At 38.0% G+C, this 12,109-nt stretch overlaps 2 protein-coding genes across 7 annotated transcripts in view; both read right to left on the reverse strand.

Moving 5' to 3' along the window:
* Positions 1 to 441: 441 nt before the first annotated feature.
* On the reverse strand, positions 442 to 7,011 carry LOC148864044 (transmembrane 9 superfamily member 3). Of its 6 annotated transcripts, none has more exons than XR_016110867.1 (9): positions 6,525 to 7,011; positions 5,943 to 5,983; positions 5,258 to 5,843; positions 5,001 to 5,138; positions 4,726 to 4,882; positions 4,136 to 4,620; positions 927 to 1,174; positions 675 to 826; positions 442 to 520 (listed from the first exon to the last, which is right to left on the reverse strand). XR_016110867.1 is itself a non-coding variant. In XM_088981487.1 (8 exons), the coding sequence occupies exons 1-7, from the start codon at positions 6,674 to 6,676 to the stop codon at positions 955 to 957; spliced, it is 1,779 nt and encodes a 592-aa protein (XP_088837613.1). In that variant the 5' UTR covers positions 6,677 to 7,011; the 3' UTR covers positions 442 to 826; positions 927 to 954. The 6 variants fall into 6 exon arrangements, 2 of the variants coding, with proteins under 2 accessions (XP_088837613.1, XP_088837614.1); XR_016110869.1 differs by having other exon boundaries at positions 675 to 820; positions 6,525 to 6,881; XR_016110868.1 differs by having other exon boundaries at positions 442 to 576; positions 675 to 820; positions 6,525 to 6,881.
* Positions 7,012 to 9,465: 2,454 nt separating this feature from the next.
* Positions 9,466 to 12,109, reverse strand: part of LOC148864045 (uncharacterized) — a 33,227-nt gene continuing 30,583 nt past the window's right edge. Inside the window, exon 8 of the mRNA XM_088981489.1 lies at positions 9,466 to 10,279. Coding sequence (XP_088837615.1) covers positions 10,091 to 10,279 — 189 coding nt within the window. The 3' untranslated portion in view covers positions 9,466 to 10,090. The remainder of the gene's footprint in view (positions 10,280 to 12,109) is intronic.

Raw genomic sequence — 12,109 nt, forward strand, 5'->3', positions numbered from 1 at the left:
AGTGGGGTATTTTAAACGGATCAGGATCATTGCCATTGGTGAGGCCAGCACCAGATCCTGGGCCTAATGGAAGTGGAGGCCTTATTAGAGATAGATATCCAAAAATAAATTTATTTCAGATACCATAGTATCCCTTGATGGTTTGATGACAGAATCTTGTAAACCTGCGACTGCCCTGCCACCACTACCGAAAATGGCCCACAGGAAGAAGGAATTTCTGTGCAAACCAGCAATCAGGCCCTACTTTCAAATTTGACTTTCTGTAACACGGATCATAACCCTCTAATAGTAGAAATTAATGTAGAAAATGGATGTCTGCATGTCCATAGAACAAATAATAAGCACCAAACAATTCAACCCCCCAACCCCCTATTATACCATATATAAAATAAATTGACTTAAAAAAAATCACATTAAAACAAGTTTCTAACATTCCGGAGCCTTGAGACAAACAATTATTAATAATCAATATTAAAACTTTCCAAATTTAACTATGTAAGGTTTTGGTTCCCCAAAATGCCTGCAAATTGCGAACAGGGAGGAATCAAACGTTGTGCAGCTCTATTCTACAAAAATCTAAAAAAAGAAAAAGAAAAAGGGTCATTTGTGAATGCTGGACCAAGAACTATAAATGATGGGAGAAACTTTGTTTTCCAGGAAGTGCAGGTACATACAATGATACAATCTTCTTTCCAAGTCCCGTCAGTATCTTCTCAGATTAGTGACACTGCCCAACATTCTCGCTATGTGCAACACTGCCCCGTGTAACAGTATTACTTAAATCTCCATCCCACGAGAAAACAAGACCTTCTCACAAACCCTGCTTCTGGTTTCACAGATAAAAGGTGATCTTTCATCTACTATTTTTAACAAAAAACATATAACTGTTCCAGTGACAGAGGCTATAGAAATAGGAAGAAACATACCTGATGATTCTGATAGTAGATCAACCCTCTACTCACACTTAATGGACCGATATATGTGACGGACAAAAAGCAAGGAGGCACGAAAACCTACAGTCCCAAGCATGAGGAAGAAGCCATAGCAGATGCAAGCCATGTACCCAAAGAAGAACGAAGTTTGCATGAAACCAGACATATCTGATCGGGCATAATAATAATACAAGCAGTAGCCATAGATAAATAAACCTGTTGAACCTCCACATAGAAATGACCTGTGACAAACCAAGGCATAAATATCAATACATAGAACCAAACATAAATCCATTTAGACATCACCCAAAAGCTCCCTTATTGAAGAGAATTCATGTAACACAAAATGGAAAATGACAATCATGAAACAAGGGGAAAAAAAAGCCAATGTCCCAACCTCACACAGAAAAATCTACATGTAAAAAGAGCTACAATAAAAACAAAACCCCATTGACAATTTATGAGATGTTCCAAGCAATCAGGAGAGACACTTCTCAACATAATGGATGTGCTTAGAAACTGCAATGAAGAATCAAAATGGCAAAACATCAACTGTAATACTTCAAAATCATCAGAAAGGACCCAATAAATAGTTTAGAACTCTGAACTAATCTTAAACCTTGCACTTGTAGATGAGATTTTAGAATAAATTGAGAGCTATCAGCCTATCACAGATATTAATAAGTTTTTTTTTTTTTTTTGAAAATTGGTATTGTATTTATAAATAGAGAAAAATGCCCATGTACAACAAGGGACTGTAAATTAAAAAGTTACAAAAAGCTGTGAGAATGTATGTATCACATTATCTTTCTTATAGAAACAAAAAGTCTGAATCAAAAAAAAAAAACAAAAAAAAAGCAAGAAATATATGCATGGCTGCCCAAGACAGTAGCATTTCTATTATTTTGTTGGCTATCAAAGTCTCTTCACTAAGCTTGTTTTAAAAGATACAGGCATTCCTCTCCCTCCAAGATTGCCCAAAACCACAGTAGGTATTGTTTTCCATACTTAGCTTGCCACCAAGGTTCAAAATATCAGCAACGTGTATCATCTTGGGAAGCTTGGATACGGACTCACATGGATATGGTGGAAAAATAGAAATACACTTAGATACATTAGGAAAACTCTTACAAATCCCACAAATACATCAATAACACTAAATTTAAGGTTAACATAACTATAAATAAGGTATATACATATACAAAATGCACATTTTAATAATGAAGAGATACATTGCAATCAACAATACCGGAAGTGTGGAACATGAAGATTTCATACAAAAACTTTACTAATAATACATCAAACAATTTTTGAACTTTCAATCTACTAAAAATCATTACAAGACACATCATTGTTAGATCGATGAATGTGATAGATCATTGATATCCATCTTATAGTTCTCTCTTACCACAAAAATTATTTAATATGTGTAAAATAAAGCACAAAAGACTTAAACATACCCTGAGTTTTCATAAATTGACTTAAGCATACCCTGAGTTTTTCAAAAAATAAAACTTAAATATACCCTGTGGGCTAACCCCACTGCACTTGAACATACCCCTCCCCATCAATGAAAAGGCACATGTGAAGTCATTTAAATTTTGAAAAAACTTATTTCACCCATCTGGGCAGAAACATTAATCTTAAATCAATGGGTTCAATAGATAATTGATAGATTCATAGTATAGTTCTTTCCTGCAATGAAAATCATTTATAATAACATATAAGAAATTATTCTTTTATAGTTTTTGGATTTTTCCAATTTCTTGGGAAAATCCATAGATCTAACAAATTTGGACCAGTGGCGTAATTGGATATTTCAGTTGTCCAAACTGTTGGGACAGCCTATTGAAAACTATCAAAGGTTTCAATGAATATATAGCAATTCATTGACATATACTGCCAATCAAAACTTTTAGCAGTGATAATGGATAACCGCCGCCATAGGTCCTCAACAGCAACATGCCATTACACCCATGCCATCAGATACCAATATGATACGCCCTGTATCGAGTATATTGTGTTGATATTCTAAACCTTGGTTGCCACTCCTACTCAAGCCCCCAATCTGCAACACTTCCAGAAATTCCTTTATCATTTCTGGAAAGCATCTCTGTTCCCCAAATAAACCTAACACCCCTGTCCACAGCTTGGAGGCAAAACCGCAGTGAAGAAAAAGGTGATCTTCTGGTTCAATAACTGTCACAGAAAATACATTTTAGATTGTTCAATGCAACCCCTTGTTTCATCAATTATCTGATATGAGGCCATTGGGGACCACCACCTAGGGGTGCAACTTGGATGGGCTCAGGTTGGGCTTTTTTTCAAAATTTGAACGAGCCCAACTGGAAAACACAAAGCGTGAAACAATGTAAAATGCTAATTTTGACCAACCCAAGTTGCACCCCTACCACCACACAAAGCAAAAGGGAAGTTTTGGACAGAATTACTTAACAGAGAACTCCATTGAACAAATTTATTAAAATTTTAAAGTGTTACTGATCATAAAAATAATTTAAGATTTATCTTACATATAATTCAAGAGAAATTAAAAAAAAAAAACACTAATCCCAAATTAACTAATTATAGGAATAAAGTAGTTAAAAAACCAATAATCTCTGATGTAGGATGAGAAAGAGAAAGTCTTTGGGTGTAAACAAGAGGTAAAGAAAGAATACAGAATTTCAGATCTAGTTTACCAGAAAGGAGTAGAGAGGGGGGAGTACTTAAATTCCTTCTATCTCTGTATGGACACTAAACAAATGGTTTTACCTTTCAAAAAAAATATACTAAATCAATGGTTTTACCTTTCAAAAAAAAATATACTAAGCAAATGGTTCATCATAAAATCATGACAAATGCATCAAAAAGAACCATAAGATCATAACAAATTGCAATTTTTTAATTCAAGAACACGAAAAAAAAGTAAGGAAAAAGAGAAACCATAACAATTGTTTAGATCCTACAAGACAACAAAGAACCTTACAAAACTTCAAATTTATAAAGCTAAATGATAACATTAATACATATGACAAGAAATGTAACACTGAAAATTATTGAAGAATTTGCTATTGTCAGATATACATCACAATAACAAAATGAAAACTTACAAAACCAAAACCATAACTTGAAAACATGTCTTTTGGTTGTCATGATAAAAGTCTATAAAAGATACTACTGAACATTGGGAAGAAATTGCATACCTCCACCACCACTCGTGGTCTTCCGCAGCAAGTTGAAAGTATGTCAATGCAACAGTGATGAAGGCAGTGACAATCAAAAGAATAATGAAAACAATAAAGAGGATGCTGTAAATGGTGTAAATCCTGTGACCCCACACACTGGCAAATATGTAGTAAAGTTCAATATAGATAGCACTGAAAGGTAAAAACCCCGCCATTGCCATCTGAGGAAGAGTCCCTCGGTACCAAGGCAATGGTGGAATCTCTCTGGGATACTTTGTGGTGCGGCAAGGAGCTTGGAACTCAGCCTTGCTGTTCTTACCAGCAATTCCACCCAACACAAGCAGAGGTGATGTCACTAATGTCCAGATAAGAACTATAACCACAATTGTGCCAAAAGGCAGTGCTGCAGTGGCACTATAAACTATTGCAACAGTATTAAGGAAGCAGAAGGTGAGGAACAGGGGTCCACAGAAAAGGCATCCTGTTAGTAACAGATTTCTTACCTGTCAAAACAAAAGTTGATGAAACATCATCAGATTGATGAACATACAGCTCAAAACACCAAAAAAAAAAAAAATACTTGCAGAAAAAATCAATGATTACCATACCCAATTTGTTCCTTCAAGCTGACAATAGAAAGAGGTGGCAGTATACCCAGCAATCCCAGATGTAAGAGCATATATGACAACCAGTGCAGTGAATAAAGCTCCTCTATTGTATGGATAAAATACCCCAACTAGGGAAAGAATAAATATGAACACCGTACTGGAACCAATGTAGTCAAACAAGGTAATTAGAATTAGATAAACTCGACAATTGGAATAAAAAAACCACATCAAACTATATAATTTCATAGATAAATCATGCTCAATGAGGAACTTACAGTGTAAAAAGCTGGGTTCCAGAACCAAGGGCTGCAGCGAACAAAGACTTGTTCTTTGGGTACCTGAAAACATCACCATGGATGTACTTCCATCCGGTCTCTTCTTGGTCGTCAGCTGCTTCCTCATCATGTGCATACCTTTTATAGATCAACATAAATTAGAACAGTAACACAGTAAGGATCGCATATAGCAGATCCCAAGTAGAGCATGTACATATATATCTATGCAGAACTGCAACTTGAAAAATGTATCTTACTTGACAAAATCATTCTTAAGGACTCGCATAAGAATAGTGGCAAGAAACCCTGTTAGGAGGAGAACTGTAACACATGAATTTATAATTGAGAACCAATGGATTTCCAAGTGATGAGGCAGGGAGGATGACTGAGAGTATTTTTCCATCCTCTTCTCAAAAGGAGTATCGGTTTCCTTCCATTTCACACTGTACATGAACTCCACTTCAGTCTCCTTATCCTCAGTCAGATCCACCAATGCATTGGGATCCGTTCGAACATTGATCTCAATGACACGGTCTTTGTTGTAAAGGATGTCAAAATGAATATGCTTATAAAGAAAATACTTGTACTCGCTGGGATCAGTTTTGCTTTCCTTGTCAACCTTCCCAATAAAACCCCAGATCGGCAAATCATCATAGTACATCTGGAAGTAGTAATCGTTGATAACTGCCTTACGGAATTGAGCAACCTCTCCCGTCGACAACTTCTTTTTGCAAACAAGTTCAGAGTCTTTCTCAGAAAGGAAATCAAGTTTGTAAGGCGCACTGACCAAACGATCCCCATTCAGAACTTCACCAAGAGCTTCTTTTTTCTCAGTGACATGAGCTGTAATAAGGATCCAGGATATACTATGAACTCCCATATGGAAAAACGAACAGAGAGGAAAGAAATTAAAAAAAAAAAATACAAATGAAGAATGCAAACCTGGTGAACAGAAGGGAAGATCAAAGTAGCGGTATGTTTCGCTGAAACCAATAACACCAACAATAGGATCAGACCTATCTCACGAAAAACTGGCAACAGTAAACAACAAACAAGATCCTAGCAACCCAAAAATTCTATCAAGACATTTAATATCTTCCGAAACTATATCACATTCTGAATCATATCTAACTAAACAAATCGGAACTCCTCCATTCACATTGCCCAGATTCCGAGTCCCTTTACTAACAGAACAAAAATCTAACATTATACTAAATGAACCGAAAGGCCACTCATGTAAACGCCATTTGAGTTAACAGTCATCGACAACGAATTCAGATCCAATTTGAGCACCCAGAAATTTATAATCCACACAGCAATTCACATTTCGCAAAGTAAAATCTTGAGCAAAACAAGGAAATCAAGACACCAAATCCTCCAAAACCCTATAAATCCCAGAAAAATCCCCAGAACCGAAAAGTCAACAACCAACAGCACAAGGACGAAGAGAAATCAAGCACAAGCACCAAAATCAGCTCAAAATCATCTTAGAAACAGAAGTAAACAGAAAGCTGATCGACTCACCTGGGATTGTGAAACGGGCCAACCTTGTTGGCGTAAAGGGGCACCGGATCTCCAGCCTTGTAGCGATGATCGGACGCATCCGATCTCACCTGATTCCCCAAACAGAAAATCAGTAGAGCAACGAGGAGAGAAGATGCCATTACCTTCTCCATTTTCTCGCCTTCCGACGCGAGAAAGAAGAGAGAAGAAGAGAACAGAGACGAAGAACAATCAGCAGATCTGCTTCCTCTTTTATCCTTTTGACAACTCTTTACAACGTGTTAACTTATTACCAATGTGAGGAGAGATTGCAGATTAGGCTGCATTCGGATTTCCAGAGGTGAGTGGATTTGAATTTCGATTCTCCCTCGATTCCGTGGAAATGAAATGATCAACACTCTGGCGAGGAATTCACTGGCCTTTCTGATTTCTCCTCATTTTTCCAAATTTCACGATGTCGAAAAGAAACCCCAAATAACGGAATCTGAAAATTCGCGCACTGAATTCCAAATCCACCCTCCTCAAACTGGTTTACGTTTTAACTGAAAGAGACAGACGAGTCGGATCTGGTCCCAACAACGTCCCTTCAGCCCATTGCAGCCGCGCACCGGGTACATCTCGCCATGAATGACTAGTTGGGAAGTGTGTGGTTAGAACTCGGGTCGAACTTAAACGCACCTGGTAGCCTGTCTACTTGTCTAGTTTGTCTTGTATTGAGATTTCCGCCAACAAAAAATGAAAAACCACTACAACACGTTCCAACATCATCCGTATCCGCACATCTCATCATAAAACTGGGGCCCACCATGTATAAAATGTGAGCACGCGGATTATGCTAGTGACTTCACAGCATATCCTCGCCGTGTATTAGAAACATATGATGATATCATCGATTCTAATAATATCAATGGACGATATTCACAATACACAGCAAGGATGATATACTATTGGACATAGTGGGGTGCCCCTTATGGGGCGCAGATCTAAACTCTATGCTAGGCACGGTTTTTTGTCCAGAGGAGATCCGGACTATGATGAGTTTTGGATACTGAACTACTTGATCAAATTGATTATAGTTCTTAGCCCTGGGTTTTTTTAGTAGATGCCAGTGTTAATAGAGAATTGCACCATCACGCAGGCTTTTCCTCACTGAATCAAAATCCTAGACTTTTGATTTTTGACCATGTAACGGGTTCACCAATATGATGAATTGGGTAGGTGGAATTTCAAATAAGATGGGATTATCCTGGCCGTTAGATCAAGAGGGGTTTGTCTGGACTGTGGTCTGTAGGGTTTTCTACTCAAGACCGATCATCTAATAGAGAAAGAGTTTTGACCTAATCAGAACAGGCGAGATGGTGGGTCCTAGTTGGTGCAGATTGACTTTATATTTTAAATATCTTCCCTAAATCCCATACAATTAGTTACAAAGTGATATAATTATAATGTAGGCTAAAGTATGGTTGGTATGTAGTTAAATAGTATTTTTCCCCCATTTAGTGGATTAAACGTGAAGGAAGAGGTAAGTGCACAATGTTCTAGGGAGCGTAGGAATAAGAGACCATTGGATTAGATTTGGTAACAGTGGCTGAATTAACTGAGTTTCTTTGTTTCTTTGTTATTAACAAAGTTCTGAGTTATTCAGCGGCTGAGACTCAAGTGGTTGATTATTATACATTTTCTATTACTTGGCGTAATGGAAAAATCTTGGGCTGTCAAAGTGTGAAAATACAGGTTCGGATCTGAGAATGGTACCTTTGTGCAAAAAAATGACAAAAGTTAGGACACAATGTTGGTTAATAGCCTTTATCTAGAAAAAAATATATAGAATGTAGTTCAGATCAGCAACTTCAGCCATTGTCAAATGCCCTCTACTGAGTTTGAAGGAGAAACCTCAAACTCAGTCGCCCTTTTCAGTACAGATTGGAGATAATGAAACCAAATCAGTCTCCCACAAGATTGCTCCCCCACAATGTCCCACAATACATCCCTGTTATGTATTGGGAACATCTCCCAATGATAATCCCAAAAATGATGATATCATCATCGAGAGACATTTCCAATATACGACAAAAATGTACTGTGGGACATTGTGGGGGAGCAATCTTGTGGGGGGCTGATTTGAACTCCCAAATTAGGGACGGAATGGACCCTGAGTCCAACAATTTTGTCCTTGAAGCTGTGGGCAATTGTAAGATCTTAACATGGTCGTTAGAGATGGGAGTCTGATTTGACTAAGTTTAAAACGATAACAAAATATAGTACTTGCACTGCTGTGCATGTTTCATTTAAACAAGAAAAAAAAAAAAAGGTAAAGAATACTTATTGGAAGGCAATGAGTTTTTTGGGTTCTGAGGACCAAGGGATGGTCCCAAATTTGGGCTCGGATCTGTGATTCCCAGTTCCCACATCTCTACCCATGGGAAGTTCCCAATACACGGTAGCGGTATGTGGGTACAGATGTGGAACAATTTATGGGTAGCAGATCCCGAATGTCCCAAACTGGTTTGGTCCCACATTAAAGCTCATTTCGCTAAAAACCCAAAAAGCACAAAATTACCATCTTACTCTTAAAGCCAAAAACCTAGCTTTCACTATATCTGTGTCTTCATCCTCATAGGCCATAGTCCCATGTACATACGCAGAAATTCTCTTGTTTAACTAAATTTCAAATTCCAGCAAAAGAAAACAACCAAGGCAAATTGGAAAGGCATGCAAATCGGTTTTTATGTATCTAGCCAAAAAATAATAATAATAATAATAATAATCGGTTTTTATGTTGTATTCCAATTTCCAACCATGAGGTCCAGTTACCATATCCCCCACAACCCCAACATAAACCCGGTATAAGGAAACATCAAACAGTCATCTGTTGCACTGAATCTGAAATACCAAAACATTGGCATTAATCCCCCCTCGCATTCCTGTCCCGCTCCCACATGAAAAGAAAACAAAATAAAACAGTGATTTTGAACATGAATGGGGCTGGACCCCAAAAGAGACAATTTTCTTCACGTTACAAGATTCAATTGTGGTCGTCCTCTGGTACATGTCTACATAACTCTGTTTATAATACATTCACCAATTATATGTAAAAAAAAGTGATCATACTCATAGGCCCACTACCAACCCCCCAACCGCAGTCAGTCCCATGTTTCAAGCCAACCAAGTATTTGATAAGCAGGCAGCTATTGCATAAAAAGATTACCAAAGAACCCTTAAAAGAATAATCACATCATATACAACAGGAGCAACATTCCCTTCCCACCAGAGCAAGCAAGCAAAAAAAATAGCCAAGAAATAGTGGTGCAGGCAAAAATTACATCAAGTTACAGCAAGTTAGGATACAACTCGATAATGTGGGAGAGTCCGTCAAACAAGCCAAACAACACCTTCCCATGGACCGCCACCCATTTGGAATGCAGGAACCGCAGAGCCAGCATCCTTTGTGAAGCATATTTCCAATGGTTTCTCTATTGACTGGTTGCAGCTAAACTGAGAATGCTCTTTCTCCTCGATCACCAAACACCACCCAAGCTCAGGGATATCTGTAGCACGTCATCTCCTCCAAGAATTGTCCTGAATGACTAAGATGAGATGGGTTCATATGGATAGGAGAGCCATGCGTGCTTCAAAGCCTCCGATGCTGAGGGTCGCTTCTTTGGATTTATTTCAAGGAGATGGGCAACAAAATCAATGAAGCCTTGGTCCCCCATTGGCAGTCGGTGCCTTAGAGATGTCTTCTTAGGGATCAGATATTCCAGTCTATTGGTTTCCTGAAAAGAAAGGGGAAAAGCATTCTCAGCAGAAACACCAGAAAGATGTTTCAGAAGTACAATTTTTATGAAAAGGAAAAATAAATCATTCTATTATTGAATATTTTGACATAGCCAAGCAAACTAGATATATTAGGAAGAACAACCCCGAAAGTACAATGACTTGTTCAGAGGTCATAACGTACCCAAGTCAAGAATGGATGCCAATAAAAGTTATGTTACCTACAGACTACAGTTAGCTTATCTTGAAGAAAATTCTAGGTTTAGAAAGTGAAGAAAGAAAAAGAAAGGAGCAAAAGAAAGAAACAAGTTTGAAGAGACCCAAAACATTGGGCTTGACCATTCATTAGTATTTATGCTATAATTTCACCCCCCCCAGCCCCACTAGTAAAAAGCCCTTAAACTGGTGCCTTTCACACTCCCCCTCAAGCTAGGCATAAATATTGTGCATGCCTAACTTGCATAGATTGTTTTCCATTGTGTCAAGGATCATCTTTGGTCAAGTAGTCAGCAAGCTGGTAACATGACCTCACAAATAGATTTCTCCACTGGCAACTCTTTCATGTATAAAATGCCTTTTCAGCTTCTATATGTTTTATACAATCATGCTGGACAGGATTATTGGCAAAGTTGATAACTGTTTGTTGTCACAAAACAACTTCATAGGACCTTCAAAGACAACTCTTGTTCAGCCATGGCAATTCTGAAACTCCATGTGCCATATTCAGGTTCCACACACAATCTAACCACAGGATTGTTTCCTTCCCCAAGAAACCATGTTTCATTCAACAAATGTACATTGCCTTGAAGTAGACCTTCTGTCACCCACAAGCCTAATCACAATGGTATATAGGCTTCAATTTTAAGTATACATGGTGAACATTAGGGATCTAAATGGATTGGACATCGATCCAATTCAAATTTGAGTCCAATCCGTTTGTGCCAGAATCGGATATCCCTTGATTCAATTCACTAAAGTCCAGATCCAACCCAATCTGTTTCCAAGATTTGAACCCTGGTCACCAAGGTCATAATGGAGCAACCCAACCGTAGGACCAAAATGGTCCTAAATAAAACCAACTGTAGTTCTGAAATTAAATTGAAACTACATGGTCCTAAATAATCCAGCCCTTGACATTGATGATTGACAAGTTGACATTGATGACTGACAAGTCATCAAATAGGTCAGAAATCAGAATTCCCTCTTCTCCAACTCTTTCAAATTTCATTGTTGCCAGCATTGCCACATTTAAAATTTTCTGCTGCACCCAACAAAATTGCAATCACGTCAAAAGGTTCTCATCCCCAACAAACCATGTTCAAAGAAACAGTGGTATTCTTGTGATGATGACCGAGAAACTGTTGGAGAGCAGAAATGGCAGAGAGATATGGAGGAGAATGTTTAAGAAGATTGTCTCTCCTTTTCAGTAAGCTACCAACTTCAATCTCTCTCTCTCTGACCCATCAAATGATTTGATCAACAACTTCTCCAACTCTTTTTGTTCTTGCCACATCTGAAACTTTCCAACAGTGACTGGCGAAACTGCAGAAACACAGAAACCCTAAACCGAAGTTTGGATAATCCAGTGTTATCGCCATCTCTGGATTTGCTGACTTGTTGCTGTCTCACTGCCGGTAATAAAGAGAGGTGAGAAATCTCATTTCCAGTCCATTTCATGCAGAGGTACTGAAGTCCTCATTTCTCAATCAATCATCAGTTTTCACCCACACATGAACATCCAAATCCCTCTCTTCCTTTCATTTTTTCTTCCTCTTCTTCTTTCACAGTACAGTGTCGAATACGAATTGGATATCTGATGATATAATTGA

This window comes from Nelumbo lutea, chromosome 3 (genome assembly GCF_056320005.1).
Source record: "Nelumbo lutea isolate HS-2025 chromosome 3, American lotus-T2T, whole genome shotgun sequence".
Lineage (NCBI taxonomy): Eukaryota > Viridiplantae > Streptophyta > Magnoliopsida > Proteales > Nelumbonaceae > Nelumbo > Nelumbo lutea.

Excerpts from the sequence above, each read along its gene's own strand:
- LOC148864044 (XM_088981487.1), bottom strand. The coding sequence starts at position 6,676 with ATGGAGAAGGTAATGGCATCTTCTCTCCTCGTTGCTCTACTGATTTTC. Across the intron at positions 5,844-5,942 it reads TCTTCCCTTCTGTTCACCAG|CTCATGTCACTGAGAAAAAA; the intron begins GTTTGCATTCTT and ends TCCTTATTACAG. Across the intron at positions 4,883-5,000 it reads GGAACCCAGCTTTTTACACT|TACGGTGTTCATATTTATTC; the intron begins GTAAGTTCCTCA and ends CATTGGTTCCAG.